The following is a 17,765-nucleotide window of genomic DNA, read 5'->3' as shown; positions in this document are numbered from 1 at the left end:
CCTCTCACGTAGGGCACAACTTAGGATGGGGGCTGGATTTGTAAACAAATAATTTGTATGGGGGTAACAAATGCTCTCCTGGACATACGTGCGAAATATAGGAGATTTAAAAGGGTGTGTGGGAGAGCCAGGAAAGGCTTCACAGGGAAAGAAATGTGCAAACTGGATCCTGATGGATGAGTGGGAGTTTGCCTGGCAGATGAAGAAAGGTCTAGCATTGCAGCTAGCCCATATAGCACGTGCAAAGGTACCAACGCTGAAGCAGCATTTATGCCACAGGAATTTATTGGCTCCATCTGAGAGCCCAGGTGGAGTGCAAATCCCCACATAGGCCAAAAACAAAACAAAAAACCGAGAGAAAGGCTGTGGTTATTAATAGCAAGGATCTCCTAGTCTGGTGGGACAACGCATGTATGAACAGGTAGTTATTACAGAATCATCTAAGTGCAATGATAGGACATTCATAAGGAATTGTGCGAGCTGGGTAGGGGAGAGGCAGAGTTCCTGGGGGGGACACTTTATTTGATTATCATGAACCCCGGTTATAATTTGACTAAATAAGGGTTGTAATTTTGTACCAGGGTGTCACCCCCAAAGGGTAGTAAAAGGAATGGTGACAGTGAGGGAGCTGAGCATATTGTATAGGTTTGGGGAAAGAAGCCGTGGAGAAGCTGCTGGTACAAGGAGTGAAATAAACACTGTGGCCGTGGGAAGGGGATGGGTTTTTAGAGCCCTGATGGATTGCAGAGGTTAGAGGTTAGGAAAGGTTTCTTGCGAGATAGAGAAGGATCCATAGGCATAGAAAGGGCTTTCCAGCCTGATGGTCTCCTTTCCTCTGTGAACAAGGTAGGAAGCTTGAGAAGAGAGATTTGACAATGAGGGCCATGACTTAGCAGTGGTTCAGGCCTAGCTATTTTGGGGACCATATTGTCTCATTGGCGCCCGTCTGCAGTGTTCTGCCCAGTGTGGAGGGGAGAGTTTATGATTGGATTTTGTATACCCATGTATGTAGCTGGTAGCAAAAGATGACATTTTTGAATATATATATATATTCAGAGATTTATATACTCTGAATCATTGGGACTCAGGACAAATTCTGGATCATTACAATGCATTTGGGTTTGGCAAGAGTAACTTCTCAGAATAGATTAGTGGTTTGTACACAAATGTTAAGGTTCCCTATTTTTGCTTTGCCTGTACTATCTAGAAAGTAGTTTATTTTAGTCTTTGCTTAAATCCTAGGTTGATGTAAAACTTAAAAAAATATTTTGTTACTCTTGATAATGGTTTTTAGTAGATGATATGTTGGTAGTAATGCATGATTCTTGATTTGGGAATGCGTAACAAGTCTCTTTCTCTCTTTTCAGGTGCCAGGGCTGGTCACTGCTCACTGTCCCTTTTCTGTTGCATACATCTCTCCATTGCTTGGTAGAGTCCATCCCTGCTCCTCTTAGTAGAGAGAGTTGAGAATTCTTTCGCTCAGATATTGCATTGGCTTAGGGCACATTATTTTAACTTCTGTGAGCCCCACTTTTGGTTAAATATGTTCAGTTTTGGTTAAATATGGATTATACTTATTTGCTATGGCTTTGCTTTAGAAGGGTATCACATGGGATTCAATGTCACAGGACTTTGGCCTCTTTGGAAATAAGCTTTCCTGCTGGTCGTTTATGACTGCTTGTAATACTTTGTGATAAAGATAAAGGCAATTCGTGTATTGACTGGAGAATTCTAGAAATCTTTCACTTAATTCAGCCCGTGTCCTTCCAACTATTATTGTTCTGACATTGGTGGAGCTAGAGGACTGTTAATTGTCCTTAACTTTCTTGGAAGATCAGATTCACCCACAGTCTCACCTACTGGGTGAAGTATTCCACTCGTCTTCTTCTTCCAGCCTCATTTAAGAAGAAGCAAACAAGCAGTCCCTAAAACCCTGTACCCGTCTTCACCTACTAGAATATCCTACTCAAGTTCCTAACCAAGATTAGGTAGAGTTACTCAGTATCGGAAAGTCTTTTACCCAGGAAGGTGTGGGTCAGAAACTCAGCAAGTTTAGCAATCAGAGATGTTGCCTCCAGTTGGAGTGTTGTGGCATTGGAGAAGGTTGTGGTTCTAACAGAGAGGAGAATAGGAATGAACTATGCATATGGGAGATGTGCTGGGTAAACGAGCCAGTTTCCCAGAGCTTTTTGGGTTCATATTTTCATTGAGGCTAATGTGCATTCCAAAGCCAAACATCATTTTGGGATTTTATGTTTTTGGCGGTTATGGTCCCATTGCTTCTTCTCTTTAGCACCAGATCCCAAATTCATTAAATCAAGTATATTGCTTCTTTATTTTTAAGCTTGCAATCTTATTTTTATACCTCCAGTGGTCTTGTTTTTGTCTCTTAGTGGCTTACACATTTGGAAAAAAAACAAATCTGCTCAGTTATTTAATGGCTTATTCATGATTAGATATCTGCCATATATTTTAGTTTTTTTTTTCTTATGACATCTGTGTATCTCTGCCCATTTAGTAGCTTATATATGTAGTGTTTAACTTACCCCAATTAAATTTCATCTCATTTATATCTCTGAAGTCATTTTTTAATACAATGTCATGTTTTATTATGCTGTTACTACTTGGGTATTAAATCTGAGTTTTGGTCATGAAGTTGGAGTTTGCTGTCCTTATCCAGTGTGGCTTGGGACTTTCCTCAAAACAGCTCATTTGAAATAATGCTTAAGAGTAATAGAGCTGGAAGGAATGTCTGTTACTCAAGCCTCACATTTTGTAGAAGGGCAGCTCTTACCTAGAGTGGTTAAGGAACGTGGCTAAAGACTCAGTGTTTGAAGAAGAAAGGAAACGAGAGTCTGTGTTTCCTGAATTTAGTAAAGCACCCTTTCATTTTACTCTGTTGCTTCCCCAAAATGCTGTTTGACAATAAGGAAGGGTGATTGCATTGGCTATAACTTCTGTGCATTTTATTGTGGACTCCCCTTTCTTTCCTCCTTTATTTTTATCTTAGTGCTTAGCCTATTACAAAATAGATATTAAACCCCAGTCTCACATTGAGACTGAATTCTTTCTCCAGGAAGGATAACACATTTTGGGTTAGAGAAAGATTATTCACCCTATGCAATGATCAATAAATAACTGTAAAACCCAGCATATGTAGTACCCACGTGGCTCTGGAAACATTACAGAAGCTCCTTGTATTTTAGTTTCCTCCTCTGTGAATTGGGGATAATAATGGCTCTTCCTAATAATTGTTTTCGAGGATTAAATGAGTTAATGTATGTAAATTGCTTCGGACGGTGCCTGGCACCCAGTATTGTGGAAATGTGAGCTGTTGACTTTGAGAGAGTTTTTTATACCACTGCATTTTCCACAGCACTTCTTGTCAGCCCAATGATCTGATTGTTGTTTAGTCTTCTTCAGGGGGCTCTTCTTTGTTGGTATTTTTCTGGAAAACAGGAGGCCCTCCATTGTTTTGCTTTGACATTTTTTGTTCTTTCACAATAGTTTTGGTATTTGTTTAACAAAAGACATGTGGGATGTTAACTTTCATTGATTGTAGTTTTCTTCTTTTCAAGGATTTGGAATGCCCTGACAGATAATTATGGAAACGTAATGCCTGTGGACTGGAAATCATCCCATACCAGGACCTTGCATTTGCTTACACTGAACCTCTCAGAAAAAGGGGTAAGTTAGGAATTGAGCGAATTGTTTCTGAATAACTGATTCTGATAATAGGACTAAAAAATAACCTTTCTATTTAACACAGATTCACTGGGTTGCCTTTTCTTTCCAAGTTTATAGCCATTGGTGTGGCCCTCTCTTGCCATCCTGGGTCTGCTGCCGTCAACTTGCTAGCACTTTCCTCCAGTTCTTCCCAAGCACACACTTGCTTTTGTATGTTTAGCCAAATCTTCATCACCTGTATATGAACACCAAGGATCAGCTTTTTTTTTTTTTTTTTGAGCTTAACTAGCACAATTTTGGTGTGCTGAGAAAACTGGGTAATATATTGAGCATCTGGGAAAACAACATCGAGTTAACGTTCTGATGAATTTAAGGACTTGCTGGACATGGCATGTTTTCTGAAGACTGTGGGTTCCTGTGAGTATTGGAGAACCTTTAAAAGACCTTAGAGTTCTTGGCTACCTGTTCGAGGCTGCTGGGGATTCCTTGGGATTGTAAAGTGAAGGTGCCTTGGGTAAGAAGTGTGAGCACAGGGTGATGGGACAGCCGGGGTTGGGGTGGGGAGGAAATAGAAGAGGGAAGGTCATTGTTTTAAATGGAAAAGCAGTGTTAGGTTTATCTAAAGGTGACAAGAAACAGCCAAGTTATCTAAGTTTCAGGGGCTGTTTAAGTTCCTTATCATATAACAATGTAAACTCATGCCAGACCTTTTGGCATGCTCCATGTTTCATTAAGTGTATTTGTGTAATTGAGAGTATAATGCATTGGGGCTGTCAGTATGTTAAATAGTATTGTTAATGTTTTGTGAAAACAATTTTCTCAAATATATGACTCAGGGCAGCCTGCTGCCTATTATTTTCTAGTAAAATACAGAGTTCTGTCTGTATTTGCCAGTAATCGAGTAGATAGAGAAATCTTACTGTATGTAATTATTATTACATTATTATTAACCCCACTAAGCTCTTCTGCTGACTGACCTGGCATACGTTTCGTGAAAAGGAATAAAACAACATATGTTATGCTCTGTCTTCTGTTTATTTAGACCCTAGCCTATCATTTTGGGCTTGGTTCAAGTTTCCCTTCCTCTCTGAAGCTTCCTATTACTGTTTTAGCCTTTGCTGATCTCATGGAATTATACAATTTTAGAGTTGGAAGCGACTTTAAAGGACACTTAATCCAGCCTCTCCCTTGGGGGGAGTCCCCATCTGCAGCCTCTCTGACAGATGGCCATGTAGCCATGGCCTCAATCCCTGTGTGGCAGGAAAATGCAGCTTTCTTTGTGGGAATTGGTTACACTGGTGGGGGTGTGAAAATCTTCAAGGACTTATCTGTCCCCCAGAATTTAGCCCCGTTGTCTCTGGGGTACTGGTCCCCACAGCACTTTGTCCATGTCTCAAACCATTATTTTGTTCTCTTACTAATCCTATGTTTCAGCGTCTGTCATTAGATTGTGGTTTGCTGATAGCAAATCTTTTTAGTCTTTTTAGTAACTGCCACTGTGCCTGGCACATAGTGAGTACTAAGATAAGTGTTTGTTGAGTGAATGAATGAATAATCTTCTTGTCATTGAGACCCTAAGGTTAGAAAACATGACGGAAAGTTCTTTTTTAAAAAATAGGTATTTTCTGTATTATTTAATATAGTGCTAAATCCATGATAGCCAGTCAGTGAGTTTTTGTCTGACATATTAAAAAATAGCATAGAAGAGATCCTTTCAGGGTTTCAAATTGAAGTGCATTAGCAACATGAATGGGACGCTAATTTAGTTTCATTGAATAAAATGTGTATCTTGTATTGTTCTTAGATTGCACACTGGGAAATCCCTCCCTTTTTCTGCCTTCTGATAGTTTTCAATGCTAGAGTAACAGTATGGCCAAGGGCAGTGATTAGTAATGACTTGGAGCTTAGTACTAGTAACTGATCATAATTATAAAAGCCTTATCTAGAAAACTCAGCAGATTAAAGTGGACAAGTGGTCATCCATCTGTCATCTACCTATCGTGACACAACTACCCAGGTGATGAGTAAGAACTGAAATTAGACCTCTATTCCTCAGGAAGGAGTAACTGCACATTAAGTTCCTGAAGAACAAGGAACTGTGTAAGAAGTGACCTTCTCATTCTATTAGCATATTATTACATTTTTTTTTAAACCTGAGTTATTTTATTTAGCGTTGCTTATTCTGAGCTCTAGTCTTTCCATAACTGAATTATGTTGAATTTGCCTTTGAAAGCATCCTTTAGGTTATTCCATCTATAAAATAGGATCTATAGGAAATTTTTTCTTTTTTTTTTTTTTTTTAAAGATTTTATTTATTTTTTGACAGAGAGAGACCACAAGCACAGGGAGTGGCAGGCAGAGGGAGAGGGAGAAGCAGGCTCCCCACTGAGCAGGGAGCCCGATGTAGGGCTCCATCCCAGGACTCTGGGATCACAACCTGAGCCGAAGGCAGCTGCTTAACCGACCGAGCCACCCAGGCGCCCTTGGAAATTTTTTTCTTGATGAAGGGAGAAAACATTTCTTTTGCATTAGGATGAGAAAAACATTCAGGAAAACCACCATTTGCCACATTTCAGCTTTTAATTTTTCTTTCCTTGAGGTTCAAGATGGCACATTTCTAAATTTGATGAGTCTTTCTACAGTAAGGCAACTAGTACATTCCAGATTCTCACATAGGCACATTTTTTCCCCTTGAAGCAGCTTCAGTTTCAGACAGGTCAATAGAACCACCAGTTCTTTATCTAACCTGACACAGGAAGGAGTGATGGGAATGCTTGGCAAAGAGAAGACACACTGATGCCGAAGTGGGAGAATGAACGATGATACCCATGACAGCCAGGGTTAATTTTCAAAGCCGAAAAGGATTCCAGCCCTTAACATATGCCATTTCTGTGGGGAGTGGACTTGGCTCAGTCCCTAGAAAGATGATCTGGGGTCATTATTTTTGTTGTTATGGAAATTTATTCTAATGGTTTACTGGTATCACGCATGTGTTTTGGCCATAGCTATAAAAACTATTCTAAATCCAGTGCCATTTTTGAATATGCTCATATAGTAGAAGGCTTGTAAATCACATTGTCTTAGGAACATCTCCTGTGCCGGCTTCTTCCTCCTACCATGAGTGTTTTCTCAAGGACGGGGACTTTGTTTCATGCACCTTTTTATCTTCAAGAGCAGAGGCAGGAAGAAGATAGTATCTTCCTTAGGAGTCATTTTAAAATGAAAACTTTGATTTGTCTGTAAGGGGGAAAATAAATCTATGGTCCTCCAAGTACAATGAAGATTGATTTTGGGAAGTGTTGAAATTTAAGGATCTGTGAAAATCATTGCTAGGTCCATCCGCATCATCCACACATCCTTATAACTAGATTGTGGGACTTTCCATCCCTACTTCTATAATCTTGAAGTCAAACATTTTCTCTCAACAAGAGCCTAAGCGCCTGATCTTTCACGTTCCTTATTAAAGGATAACTGCATCGGTTTACAAGGTACTAGGCCTAGTACAGGACTTGGCATGAAAAAGCAGCCTCTGTCCTCCCTACCCCATCCTGTACACTGCTTTCCGCTTACTGGGGGCAGCCACTTTCAATTCCTTGAACTGTTTCTTCTGACAGGTAACATGCTCTCATCATTTTACTTAATTTTTTTTCAACTTTAGAATTTATCCACTTGCTTTCCACCCAGAGGGTGAGGGTTTAGATCTCTCTCAGTCCTCGTTCCAACCCTCAACGGCATAACCCTCACGAACACTTCCCCTTCCCTGTCCTCCCAACATAATTATATAAAAATATTTGGTTAAATTAATCTTCATCACTTATATTGACTGTTTAAATGTTCACAGTTGACCCCTTTCGGTACATCATGAGTAAATTTCCTCTTGTAATTTTTTTGTTTTTTTTTTCCTTAGGGTAATAATCATTGCCTTTTTGTGGTTCATTTAAGCTATCACTAGTTCATAAATTCAGCCTCCACAGAGCCATAAAACTCATTTTAGTAAGTGACATGCACCAGAGAATCTGTTAGTGTCTCTGCCTCTGTTTCTCGGGTGCTTTTCTTGAAAAGTTTAGTACTTCTCGTGCAGTAACAGTGGTCATCTGAACTGTTTACTCTCCAGGTGAGCTTCACAGCCATCATTGTGTGATCTTTACTTCACCATCGTTATAAGAATTCCTCCACTTCTTTCCTGTATTAAGATCCCAGGCCTGCTTCCTTTCTGGTTTTCCTCCTGGTTTTAATGGAACTTATTCTGCAGTAGCTTTCTGAGAAAGAGTGTATGAGGTTAACTACTTTGAGATAGGATTCTAGGCTGAAATTTATTGAAACTTGGAAAAACATTGATTTTTCTTCTCATCTCTTTTGTTGCTGTAGAGAGTTCAAAAGACATTTTGATTCTTGATCCTTTTAATATGATGGTTTTTTTTTCTCTGGAAGCTTTTAGATTTTTTTCAAACTGTTCTGAAAGTCCAGAATGATACACTGAAGGCCATGTCCAGGCCTTTCCTAGGCTGGTCGCGCAGTGAAGACTAGACTGAGGAGGTGTGTCATCCCTGAGTTACAACATGGATGCATGTTGTGGTAGGAGCCCTGATGTGGCTCCCCTCCCAGCCTGACATTCTGAAAGGCAGCATGCCAGTGGTCCCTTGCCCTTCTCACTCTGTGGGTTGTATTCACCATTACACTTTAGATGCTCCTGCATGAGGAACTAGGGAGGCAGTAGGGACCTACATCCCCTCAATTGTGTCTTCAATTTTACGTGTATCCTCTGCACTGGCAAGTAAAATAATTTTTTCAGGTAAAATATTATTCTTTAGATTATATACTACCTCAGAGAAATGCATGGTTGCCTCTTACCTAGCTCCTTGTTGCCCATTTATTCTTCAGGAACTCCTTTCTGAAGATAAGAGCTTTAGTTTTAGTTCTGTTCATCATCTGAATCGTCATGTCATGGTAGGTAGATGATAGGTACATGATCACTTGTCCATTTTCAGCTGCTGTGTTTTTCAGATACGGCTTTGCAGTTAGGACTAGTACTAAATTCTTGGTCATGATTATTGGTGTGGGCAGGTTAAGGGACACCAGCTAGGTAGGCATGGTGTGATAACCCAGGGCTGGCAACAGCAAGCAGTAGCACCCCTGGGCACGAAGAGGTAAGGAGAGGAAGAAGTTACCAGAACCTAGAGAGAGTAGCTGTGGGGGAGAGGTCTGCTTGACAAGATCTGCTGCTTTTTGGTAGTCTGGCTGGGAGGGAGACAGTGGGATGACTGTCTGGCTCTCACCCTCCCACCTTCCAGGGTCCTGCTAGTGTCTGCCAGTGGTTTTTAACCCAACTGGAAGCCAGAAGTCAAGGGCATCCTTTGATTTAGTCCATAAAGGTCAGCCTCCTGAGGCCCAGAGCAGGGTGGAAAATGGCAGTGAGGCAAATGGAAACCTCCAGCACAGTTAGATTGAAAGATGTTCTTGGAACCTGCAGATTTTATTTTTGGAAGAAGAGATGTTCACCTGTAAGGCAAAGTGTTACTCTCGTGGACAGTGCCAGGGAGTCGAATCCTAAGCTTTTAATCCTGAATATTAGAAGTTAGTTTGGAAGTAACTAACTTTATGTTATCTGTGGAATTTAACATATACCAATCTTACTATTAGATTGTGAACTAAATAACATTAGCTGCTAAACCCGCCCATTACCTCCCTCCCGTCTCCCATAATTCCTTATGACTTCCTAACCAATACTGTATATGACACTCTTCCCCAGGGAAAAGCAGCTGAGTGTGTGTCGGTATTGGGCATTAGGGGAGGCGTGCGGCACCTCGGCGATTTCCTATTTATTTTCCATCCCCCCCCCCCTTGTGTTTGAGATGAATATGTAAAGCCCTTCACACACTGCTGGGCACGGAGTGATCGTAATCATCTCTCCCTTTCGAGGGAAGACTCTTCTTTACCCAGACACTGTGACTTTGTTGTGATCAGAATGTCCTGCTTTTAACAGTGGGTTATTTTGCTTTTAGATAAGTGACAGTTTGCTCTTTGATGCATCAGATGATGAGGAGCTGCGAGAACAGCTGGATATGCATTCAATCATCGTCTCCTGCGTTAATGAAGAGCCCCTCTTCACTGCAGATCAGGTATAGAGGAGACATTGGTCCAGGAAAGAAAAAGGGAACCTCAAGCTGAAAAACAGTTTCTTACTGTGGCAATAAGTGAGGGGTTGTTGGAATTTACTTATTTTTACTGCATTTTCTGTTTATGTAGGCTTATCAGTTAACTCCTCCACTGAGAAAAGAAGGTATATGTAATCTGAAGCAGACGGGATTATGTTAGTTGGGAAGATTTCTCAATATAGGCACTTTCCCAGTATAGGCCTTGTTAAAACAGTAACAGCAAGCTACTAAGGGAGGGTTATTGCTTCTACTGAAATCATAAAAAATACTGTGAATTTTGTACGTTTTTTTAGAGTTAGCAAGACATGGCAAACTATACTGTATCTGTGCGGAAATTACCTACTCTCTCTAAAAACCTGTGTAAAAATTATTAGCACTTACTAGAAGCACATATTATGTGCCCAGAAAGGAGTGAGCTTTATTCCTGTGGAATGCTCTAACAATGTCAGCCCTGTATTCATTTAAACCACTTGAATCAGCTTTCTCATTGTCTGAATACTCTTCCCACTTGTGTTGTCAAAATGTGGTGCAAGAACTTCTTCCTGAAATAACATGCTCCGCAGCTACTCTGTCTGAACACTCCCACATTAAATTTTTAGGCTGGAAGGATGAGGTCAGTAAAGAGAGAAGTTATGGCAAGGCTGGGAGGAGTCTATTAAACATGTGCCATGTTGATGCTCCTTCGTCATATTTGCGGTTGGATTATTCCAGGCCTGGAAAGAGTGCCGTGCTTAAAATGGCAGATAATGGGGTAGAGGGCTGTGGGAGGTGGAGCATGGTATCCCAGGGAAGTACGTGACCCTGAGATCCGTTGTCCCCTCAGTGATCTATCTGCCTGAATGCCATAAGCCGTTCCTGCTCCCAAGACTTAGTGAAGTAGACTCTGCTTCTTCTCCAGTGTTTCATTGTGCTTTTTTACAACGCCCATTTGAGAAAATCTGCTTACTAATTAACATAATCCCCGCCTCCCTCAGATTTACTCTTCTTTTTCCTCAGTACAAGTATTACAGCAACCTCTTAAGCTTGCTGATTCATCCTGTATTTTTTTCTAATAGTTTTTTTTTTTAAACTCTTAGATCTCTTTTTTCTAACTGTTGAGTAATTTTTCTAGTTTTAAGTTCTCACTGACTTCTGTATCCTTCTCAACTTTTCAATGTAGAGCAGGGCAAGATACTATCATAAGATTCGAGCAGTGTTGCACATGACCGTAGATCATTGGTTGAAAGACAGAGACTTCTGAAATTTTCCTGCTTCTGTGCAGCTTTTTTTTTTTTCTCTTTTAAGCTTCTACACTTCAAGTAATTTTTGAGTATTTCTTAATCTTCCATTGAGTTAATACATGAAATTCTTTTTCTGCTGTTAAAGGAAAATTTTGCTGCCGTAGAGGTAATTTTTTGCTTTACGTATCAATTTTTTTATACTGTTCTGTTTTTTAAATTTATGTCAGTTTGATGAAGTGCTTTTGCTTTCTTTTGACTATAACTATGATCTGGTTCTAACACATCTGCAGTAAATTATATGTGTGTTTTTGTACCGTTTCTCAGACATTGCAAGATCTGATGGGGCTTACTGAATCATGATGGACATTAAATCATACTCTGTTTAATTTTGTGCTTAGCATATTGTAATTTTTTTTTTTTTTGATAAACCATGTTCATTCTTACAAGCAAAATTTTGATTATTCGGAGCACCAGCTCCTCCTGCACACCGCTGGTTAGTGGAGAATTTAGTGCATTTCTACTCTGGTTGCTTCAGGTGAGCACAGTGTGCAGATAGATTGTTTTCCCAAGTGCCTCTGAGTAACAGTAGTATGTATATTTTGGAAGGTTATCGAAGAAATTGAAGAAATGATGCAGGAATCTCCAGACCCAGAAGATGATGAAACGCCCACCCAGTCAGATCGGCTGTCAATGCTGTCCCAGGAAATCCAGACTCTTCAGAGGTCCAGCACAAGCAGTTATGAAGAGAGTAAGACACCCTCCTGAAATCCAGGCTCTTCATACTTCCTGTGTATCTCAGACCATCTCCAGAAAGCTCTGACTCTCATAGGCTGTGATACACACCCTTCTTCAGCCCTCTAGCAATGTTTGGGCGTATTTTTATCATTGCTCAGGGACTTTGTCATATTCACCTTTGAATCCTGTATTAGATGGCTTGGGCTGCTCTAACAAAGTCCCACATGTCCAGGGCTTAAACAACAGGAATTTATTGTCTCAGGGGTCTGGAGGCTAGAAGTTCAAGATCAAGGTGTGGGCAGGTTTGGTTTCCTCTGGGGCCTCTCTCCTTAGCTTGTAGATGGCGGACTTCTCTGTCGTCACATGGCCTTCCCTCTGTGTGTGTCTCTGCCCTAATCTTGTCATTTTGTAAGACACCACTCATACTGGGTGAGGGCTTCAGTGATGTCCTAGCTTCACTCACGTGAGAAGTGCTGAGAAAAAACTGAAAGTGGGTTTCAGGGAATAGTCTTTCCTTTCATCTTCCCAGTCTTCAAAAAAATTCACACATTGGGGCACATGTGATCAAGTGTGTATTTAGTTTAATTTTTCCAATTCAACTTCTGTCTTCTGAAGTGTGCTAGAACCCTGCTAAATTGCGTGCAGTTTCTTGTCAGCAGGTAGTTTCTGTACTCTCCCTCGGCTTTTGTGTTTGTTCTTTTCCTTGTACGAGCTTCTTTCCGTCTTGACTGGAGTGCTGTTCGTGGGATGATTGAGTTAGACAAGTAAAGAATGTTGTTACACTTCTCAGCCTTTTGAGAAGTAAGTTGCCCACCTACCTCTGCTCAGACCTGCCCACCAGAAGTTTTAGGATTACAAGAAGATCTCCCACAGTTTAATTGTTTAGAATATGATCTTCGCTCTTTTGGCGTAAAACACCACTCTCTTGAAACGCTTTTCATCTTAGTATCTGCTGTGCTTTGCTTTTGGTCACAGGAGTGAAAAGGCTCTCAGTCTCTGAATTAAATGAGCTACTGGAAGAAATTGAGACTGCCATCAAGGAGTTCTCTGAAGAGCTGGTGCAGCAGTTGGCCCTGCGGGACGAACTGGAGTTTGAAAAGGAAGTGAAAAATAGCTTTATTTCTGTTCTCATTGAAGTGCAAAACAAACAGAAAGAGCACAAAGAAACAGCCAAGAAGAAAAAGAAACTCAAGAACGGCAGCTCTCAGAACGGGAAGCATGAGAGAGGTCACATGCCTGGCACAGTAAGTGGTGTTTGCGGGAGTCCTGGCGGGCCGGGAGCTGCCCCTGTGGTGGTCCCAGGGCCCCAGGCCGGCGGCAGGCCCCCGCTCCCAGCGCCTGCGTGTGCGGGCGTGCTTCTCGTGCTTCTCACGGGGGCACACGTGGGGCTCTGCTCAAGGAGACCACTTTGCTCAGCTCTTGCAGAAAGGTGTTTTCTTGGTGAGCATATAATGGTTTTCCAAGTAATTCCATACTGAGATGTTTAGGAGGGAAGTCAGTAGAAGGAAGGCAGGGGAATAAAGAAGGAGGGTATCTTAAAGGTGACCGTTTCAATACAGCAAAGTGTTAATAGTGGTTATTTATGTTTGGCTCGTGGGCTTACGAATCGTATTATTTTCTTGTTTTTGCTTCTCTTGTATGAGTTGTATAATAAAAAGTTAAAAGGGGGTGCATTTAAAGGTAGCTGAACTGTGCTGAGCCTAAAATCACAGACTGATTTGTAATCAGCTTCCTCCTGATTTGTCAACCAAGTTGGAATATGAAGGCATTTGAGGCAGTTATGTGATATCAGCCATTTGCCCTTGTATTTGGCAGATGAGAATATTTCTAACTGGTGAAAAAAAGTTTAGAATATGTGAATCTTTGACTCTTCATATGAGATTTCTTGTTTTCTACCTTTTCACTTTTCTTAAGTGGCCCTATTTCGTGTGATTAAACTCCATCATAAACATTAACTAATTATACGAGATGTATTTATTTATGGGTTTTAGAGCCATTTCATTTTTCTTTGATCAGTTGAGACCTTCTATATTGCCACCTTCATTTTGTTTGTATGTGAAGAAATGTTGATTTTATTTTTTTGGAGTATAATCGTTGGGCAAAGGGATCCATTTTTCTAAAAGGAAGGTCCCTTTTTCATTCATGATTTTGATAACATGGTAATACAAATTACCACAAACTAGCTATTATGGTTTGTAATAATGTAAGTTCTGTCTTTGATTAAGTCTCAATTTATTTTTTCTAAGGAATACTTATCAGAGAAATGGTTCTCATTAACCAGACTCTGCTGGAACCCGGGGAAGAGAATGCAGTTCTAGGTTGCTGGGTCACCAATGAGCGGTTGATACAAACAAAAAGAATCTCCCCATTTAGCCTATTCATTGTCTGCTTTTGGCCTGTGAGTAAATGGACATTTTTTTAGTGTAAAGTCCGTTCGTTTGTTGAAAGGACATAGCTCATAAACTGATTTTGAAAAAGTTCTCAGATAATGTGGTACAAAATATTTTTGAGAAATGGTAGTATTGATTGAAGAGGTGTTAATTAGTCGCTTCTAGTGACTACTCTGGAAAAGCAAAAAAAAACCCCAAACACCCAAAAACATTTGTTTGAAGATACAACGCTGGAAAGTTTGCTTTAAATTTCTGGAGCAAAATTTGTATATCATATTTTTTTTTAAAAATTGCACCTTTTAAATTGCCCTGTTATTCAAGCGTGATTAAACAAAGTACCTGGGCGCCTGGGTGGCTCAGTCCTTGAGCGTCTGCCTTCAGCTCAGGTCATGATCCCGGGGTCCTGGGATCGAGCCCCGCATCGGTCTCCCTGCTCGGCGGGAAGCCTGCTTCTCCCTCTCCCACTCCCCCTGCTTGTATTCCCTCTCTCCCTCTCTCGTCGTGTGTCTCTCTCTGTCAAATAAATAAATAAAATCTTAAAAAAAAAAGAATAAAGTTTAAAAAAAAAATAAACAAAGTACCTAGTTAAAAAGTCATAGCATGGTTGGTAATTTCTCTCTGTCCGCTTTTAAGAATTACATGTCAACCCTCCATTTATTAGTGTTAACACTTGGCTGAGGGAAATAAATTTATCCCGAGAGGGGTATAAAGCCTCCTTTTTGTAACTCCCATATGAAAAGTGTTAGAGTGGATTCATGGTGAAATGGTACATGGCATTTATATTGAGAAATGGATTTGGCAAGGCAACATTTAGATCTTACTCAAACCTTTACGAGTCTTGAAATTCATAGTCAATTTTTTCACAGTATATGGACCTGTGAAGTTGCTTCTTGAGTCCTGATCTACTATTAGTAACAAAACCTTTTAATCAGGTTACTGATGGCATTGCTAAGCTTGTGGTACTGGTTCCCTCTATAAGCTGGAAAAAGACCATCCCATCTGTGACACAAGGAGTCTGAAATCTGTGATTCTGAAAAGAGTGGTAGGTGGCTCAAAAGAACCCTAAAGTGAAACGGCCAATTGGATAAACAGATTGCAAAAGATATTACCTTGTTAGACGTTTTATGTAACATGCAGTTTGGGCAAGTCCTATCCCTCTGAGTTAGCTATCATCAGTGATACAAATGTCTAAAAATTGGTGACCTTCTTACAGAGATCATGCTTTATCTGTTTTCTAATAACATTAGTCACTTTTTTCTTTTTACCTTGAATATTTTTGTTTTATTAGCAGGACTTGGTTTTCTTTCCTTAAGCATGGAATAGCTTCCTTCCATTTTTCCTTAAACGTGTTTCATTGAAACAAAACATCCATTTGTAGTTGGTCTAACACTTTATCCATATTTGCTAGCTCTTCTCTTTGGTCCAAAGACACTATAAAGAAATACCTGGGTGGGAATAGAACAAAGTTAAACTCTTTCGGTGTTAATTTTGGAGACTTATTGTTTCAAACATTTTCTGTAGTGAAAAAAAGAATTGGGGGCTTAGGGATGCTATTTAGAGCATTAGATGGTTTTGGGGGGCATGGAAATACTATTAAATATTAAAGTATTGAGTATCTTATGCAAGTGAAATGTTATGTTGATTTGTTTTAATTTCTAAAATCTGCTACATGTTGGCTAAGATAAAGCAATATATATTCATTCAGCAGATCCTTGCAGGGTGTGTCTTCCTTGTGCCAGGCACTGTTGAAGATACAGTGGCAAATAAAGCAGACAAGGCCCATGGCCTCTTGGGGTTTAATAATGAGGGAGACAGGCAATAAACAAAGAAAGAATGACTAGGCAATTAATTTCTGATAGTAATAAATGCCACCACGACAATAAAAGCCTGGGTAAGGTGGTTGATAGCAGTGCTGTTGGGGAGCTGTTTTTGATAGAGTGGTCACTATGTCACTGCTTCTGATGAGCAAGGTAGGCTGTCTTGTCTTTTTCCAGTTCTCTGGAGGAGAGGTTAGAGGAGTAGATCTTCTCTTTGGGAAATGAGACTCAAGAGAGCAGAAAACTTTATATCTCTTCTGTCCTGTTGTTCAGCATCAGGAGAAAGAGACGGGTGTGAGTGGAGTTTGGAATGGTTGACGGGTACTGTCTGTTAATCACTGTGGTGATCTGGATGCATTTTTTTGAACTGACCATGCTGTTTTGGGCCTTGGTGCTTTTATATATGCCACTCCCTTTTCTGGGGTGGCCCTCTGTTCCTACTTTTCCCAGTACATTTGGGAGATTTTTTTCATTTTTTAATTTGACCTTTGAAATCCTGGACAGGCATTGTCTTCCTTTTTTAGAACCTTCCTCGATGACTCTTCTTCCAATGCAGAATTGACTGCTCTCTCCTTCTTTTGGGGTATTATTCCTCTTGACTATTTCTGTTGGCACTGTCACACCGTATTGTAGTTTTTTGTTTTCATGTCTGTCTGTCATGGGTCTCTAAGGATAGGAAATGTCACTTTATCTTTATATCCTTAGGTATAACATTAGGTACTAACAAATTTCTACTAATAAATGTGTGAAAGAAAGAAACTTGCAAATCTCTATTTCTGCCTAGGGTCTTTCTGTCAGGTGCCAAGCCCTCGGAGACCGAGGAGCCTATTGATTAAGAATTTTGGGTTAAGAGCTGTATTTGAGTCCTGCTCTTGCCGCTGGGTACATCTCCCTTTGAGTTTTGAGTTTTGAGTTTTGGGAGGATTACATGAAATAATGTATGGAAGACTAGTATATATCCTGAGTAAATGCTAGTTATATATCCAGCTGCATACTAGTTATTTCTCTCTGAAATTTATCAAACTAAAGTTACCATTTTCCTAAAGTTGAATTTATTTCCTATATATTTTTCTTTTGGTTAGTTGAACAGTCTACTCATTCACTGAAATCAGTGCAGTTTCTAAGTCAAAGGATATGCAGTTTTGGAGGGTTTTAAACAACCATCTTTTCATATGGTTCTACAGAAATGAAACCCAGTAATTGTATAAGTGAGCGACCATTTCCCCACACCTCCAACCAACAATGGGTATTGTTAGCCTTTTGATATATACTGATCTGAAAGGCAAACAATGGTTTGATCTGTTGACTTCTGTATTCTTTTGTGAGTTGCCTGTTAAGGTGCCTATTAGATATTTTTTGTATTTATTTATGAGGGTACACATACTTCTAATCTCATAGTATCATACTCTGTTGTCATCATTGGATTAAATCTCACCTGGGAAGGAGTGCAGCCTTCCCAAAAGCTCATTCACATTGTTTCATTGTTTAGCATCTTACCTAATTTTTGTTTTTTTTTACACATCACTTAATGTCTGTTGAATTGAAACTTCGCTATAAAGGAGATAGAATCCCAAAGGATTTGGGTTTGTCCTATTTGAATTGTTGTTCTCTCAGGGATTTTTGTTGTTGTTGCCAGTCTTCTATTTATGTTGTATAGAGTCACAGACCATTGGACTTCAGTGGCAGTTCGCATGAGTACAAGAACAAGTCAGAATATACCAGGTGTGTTTTAATTTAGCAGTGGTTGTCACCTAGAATTAT

At 40.0% G+C, this 17,765-nt stretch overlaps 1 protein-coding gene across 4 annotated transcripts in view; it reads left to right on the top strand.

Annotated features, from left to right (window-relative positions):
• The window catches only part of FEZ2 (fasciculation and elongation protein zeta 2), a 41,648-nt gene that overhangs the window by 759 nt on the left and 23,124 nt on the right, over positions 1-17,765 (top strand). For all 4 annotated transcript variants that reach the window (XR_003207297.2, XM_025868043.2, XM_073897280.1 and 1 more), the window contains exons 2-5: positions 3,579-3,687; positions 9,690-9,806; positions 11,669-11,810; positions 12,773-13,041. Coding sequence is in view for 3 of the 4 variants with exons in the window: in XM_025868043.2 (XP_025723828.1) it covers positions 3,579-3,687; positions 9,690-9,806; positions 11,669-11,810; positions 12,773-13,041 (637 nt within the window). In the remaining variant the exon portion in view is untranslated. The remainder of the gene's footprint in view (positions 1-3,578; positions 3,688-9,689; positions 9,807-11,668; positions 11,811-12,772; positions 13,042-17,765) is intronic.

This window comes from Callorhinus ursinus, unplaced genomic scaffold (genome assembly GCF_003265705.2).
Source record: "Callorhinus ursinus isolate GAN/ISIS: 27379988/994484 unplaced genomic scaffold, GSC_fseal_2.0 scaffold10, whole genome shotgun sequence".
NCBI classification, from domain to species: Eukaryota; Metazoa; Chordata; class Mammalia; order Carnivora; family Otariidae; genus Callorhinus; species Callorhinus ursinus.
The sequence above is the reverse complement of the archived record's forward strand: the minus strand, read 5'-3'. Positions and strand labels throughout refer to the sequence as shown.